Source organism: Charadrius vociferus, unplaced genomic scaffold, assembly GCF_000708025.1.
Source record: "Charadrius vociferus isolate BGI_N301 unplaced genomic scaffold, ASM70802v2 scaffold277, whole genome shotgun sequence".
Classification (NCBI taxonomy): Eukaryota; Metazoa; Chordata; class Aves; order Charadriiformes; family Charadriidae; genus Charadrius; species Charadrius vociferus.
Window position 1 is genome coordinate 223,483 of NW_009649183.1, and position 3,297 is coordinate 226,779.

Genomic DNA, 3,297 nt, shown 5'->3' on the forward strand with positions numbered 1-3,297 from the left:
GAGGAAGTAGTTGGCCTGGTCGATGAAGAAGAGCTCCAGCGCGGAGCGGCGCAAGTTGTAGCGGCGCAGGTGGACCTCACGCAGGTGGGACAAGGGGCGCTTGAAGTCGTAGCCGATCCCTGCCGAGATGGGGGTGGGAGGTAAAAAGCCCCGTGGACCTCACCATCCACCCAGACTCCCAATTCCTGAGGAACCCACCCCCAAAACAACCAGTACCCCACATGACGGGCTTCTGGAGGAGATGGGATGGGTGGGGGGTTCCTCACCCCACCTTGCTGCAGAGACCCTCCAAGGAGCACGTGTAGTTACCTCCCTCTGTCTCCTCCTTCTCACTGCTGCCGTCGTAGAAGTAGACATGTTGGGTTGTCACCTCCAGGCGGCCGGGGATGACAGCCACTGTCGTGATGAGCTCACAGTCCTCTGAGACCACCAGTTTCTCCCGCTGGTTCTGCTCCTTGGGCTCAGCCCTGAGTGACACCGGGGGTGAGGAGACCCTGGTGACACCCCAGCCTGGGGGGATCCAGTGCCATGGGAGGGGATGGGGACACTCACTGGTTGTCTAGGACGGGGAGGTCCTCCTCGGCCAGTTGGTCATCCTCCAGCTCGCTCACCTTGGCCTCCTTGGCCATGGCAAGCGGGAGGGACTCGGCTGGGTTCTGGAGGTGGTCAGCTCCTAAAATTAGGAGGGGGTCAGCAGCCGTATGGGTCCTCCACGGCTGCGGGACAAATCCTGTGAAGGGCCCCAATCCCACACCCCCACCTCAGTGGGGTCCATGCCAGCTCTCAGCTCAACCCCACCACGTGCATCCAACCGGCATGGGGGCACCCCTGGGTGCCCCACTCCCATCAGCCTCACCCAAGTTGTCCCGTAGGGCGCTGGCCTCCAAGTGTTGGTCAAAATTCAGGTTGGGCACCAGCTTCAGCCTCATCCGGGAGTAGGTCTCGGCGCTTGACAGCTTCCAGCGAACCTCTGCTGGGTTCCTGGGGGGCAGGTGGGGGTGAGGCACCCGAGGAACCCCCAGCGATGCCATCCCTCCCTGGGGACCAAGGTGGGGGGGTCTCACCGGTCAGCCCAGGCGGAGCGGGGTGAGGTGAGGAGGCGGCACAGGGACCGCCACTGCTTCAGCACGGTGCTGTGGTGGTTGTTGGCCTGCTTGAGCACGTTGGCGTGCCGGGCGTTCTCTGCCTTGGAGCGCTTTGCCGCTGGCTCCAGCACCAGCTCCTGCCAAGGGAGCAGGAGAATGAAGTGACAGCAGGGCTGGGGCTTGGGGACATCATCGAGGTGAGGAGCATTGTCCATGGAATGACATTCCCAGAGCAAGGAGAACATCCCCAGGATGATATACTTGGGGTGAGGAGCACATCCCTGGTATGATGTTCCTGGGATGAGGAGCACTTCCCGTGGGCAATGTCCCCAGGGTAAGGGGATTACAACCCTGGGATGAAGAGCACATCCTGAGGATTAATGTCTCCAGGGTGAGGAACGTGTGCCTGGGGCAAGGAGCACATCCCCAGGATGACATCCTAGGGGTGAGGAGCACATCCCCAGGATGATGTCCCCAGAGTGAAGAGGATCTCCCCATAATGACATCCCTGGCATGAAGAGCTTGTCACAAGGATTAATTTCCCCAGGGTGAGGAGCACATCCCTGGGATGTCATCTCCAGAGCGAGGAGTATGTCTCTGGGATGGCATCCTAGGGGTGAGGAGAACAGTCCCAAGATCATGTCCCCAAGATGATGAGCACATCTCCAGGATGATAAGACCTTCCCCAGAATGACATCCCTGGGATGATGAGTACCTCCTTGGAACGATAATCCCAGGATGAGGAGCACATCCCGAGGGCAATGCCCTCACGGTGGGAAGGATGTCCCCAGGATGACATCCCCAGGATGAAGAACAAATCCCTAGGATTAACATTCTCAAAGTGAGGAGCATGTCCCCAGGGTGAGGAGCGCATCCCTAGGATGACATCCTTGGGGTGAGGAGCACATCTCCAGGATGATGTCCCTCGGGTGAAGAGCATGTACCCAGGGCAAGGAGGACATCCCTGGAATGAGGAGCACGTCCCCAGGATGAGGAGCACATCCCCAGGATGAGGAGCCCTTCCCCAGGATGACATCACTGGGATGATGAGGAAATCCTTGGAATGATGTCCCCAGGATGAGGAGCACATCCTGAGGATGATGTCCCTAGGGTGAGGAGTATGTCCCCAGGATGACATTCCCAGGATGAAGAGCACATCCTGAGGATGATGTCCCTAGGGTGAGGACGATGTCCCCAGGATGACATCCTCAGAGTGAGGAGCACATCCCCTGGGTGAGAAGCATGTCCTCAGGATGAGGAGCGTATCCCCAGGGTGACATCCCCAAGGGCTCGGAGCAGGCAGTACCTGGAACATCTTGCGGCTGGCTGCCTTCTCCTGCTCCCGCCGCTGAGAGCTGCTCATCATGGCATCGTAGCAGGCATTCCAGAAATTGGACATGTGGTCGTGGCTCTTGGCGAAGGTGTCCATCTCAAACTGGGCCATGGTGGGCTGCACCTACCGAGAGAACCGTGGTGAGAGGAGAGGCGTTTGCAGGGCTTGGCACCTACCAACCATCATCCAGGCTATGAGCATCCCTGCCCTGGAAGTCATCCCTGCAGGCTGTCCCAACCTGGTGGTGACATGAGGTCCCCACCACGGCATGGCCCCATCTCTAAGCCTGGGAAGGTGTTCCCCCCAACAGCAGTGCCACCCCCGGCCCCATGGCACCCACGTGCTTCTCGATGAAGCCCCTCCACTCCGGGGTGGTGCAGAAGAGCTGGAAGTCCTCGTAGAAAGTGGGGCTGCCGTTGGTGGGGGGCAGCGAGGGCAGGAAGAGCTGCAGCTGCAGGGTCTCATAGCACTGGTCCATGAGTGTCCGGACGATGGGCACCAACCAGGAGAAGGTCTCCGATTTGGCTTCCAGCGAGCGTCGCAGCGGGGTCTCCAGCTTGCCCAGCAGGTAGCAAGCCTCGTCCTTTTTGGGGGCCGAGGCGGTCTGCAGTAGGCTGTGAAGCTTCACGTATGCCAACGAGTGCAGCTGGGGGGGGACATGGGACATCAGATGGAGCCACCTGCCCTGCCCCAAGGCCTGGGGTCTCGCCCCGAACCCCAGGAAAGGGTGACCCACCTGGGGGTCCTGCAGCATGATGTAGCCCACGAGGATGCGTAGACCAGTCTGTGCCATCTCCTTGAGGTCGGAGGTGCCGTTGGCCAGGTGGTACCAGACGCCCAGCTTGTCCAGCAGACTGCTCACCACCTCGTAGATCTGGG

General features: G+C 60.2%; 1 protein-coding gene across 1 annotated transcript in view; it reads right to left on the minus strand.

Annotated features, from left to right (window-relative positions):
- Positions 1-3,297, minus strand: part of NBEAL2 (neurobeachin-like 2) — a gene marked incomplete at its 5' end in the record, with an annotated part of 22,232 nt that overhangs the window by 6,534 nt on the left and 12,401 nt on the right. The window contains 8 exons of the mRNA XM_009888679.1: positions 2-119; positions 310-467; positions 553-673; positions 857-981; positions 1,065-1,222; positions 2,392-2,541; positions 2,759-3,064; positions 3,155-3,292. Of these exons, the coding sequence (XP_009886981.1) occupies positions 2-119; positions 310-467; positions 553-673; positions 857-981; positions 1,065-1,222; positions 2,392-2,541; positions 2,759-3,064; positions 3,155-3,292 (1,274 nt within the window). The remainder of the gene's footprint in view (position 1; positions 120-309; positions 468-552; positions 674-856; positions 982-1,064; positions 1,223-2,391; positions 2,542-2,758; positions 3,065-3,154; positions 3,293-3,297) is intronic.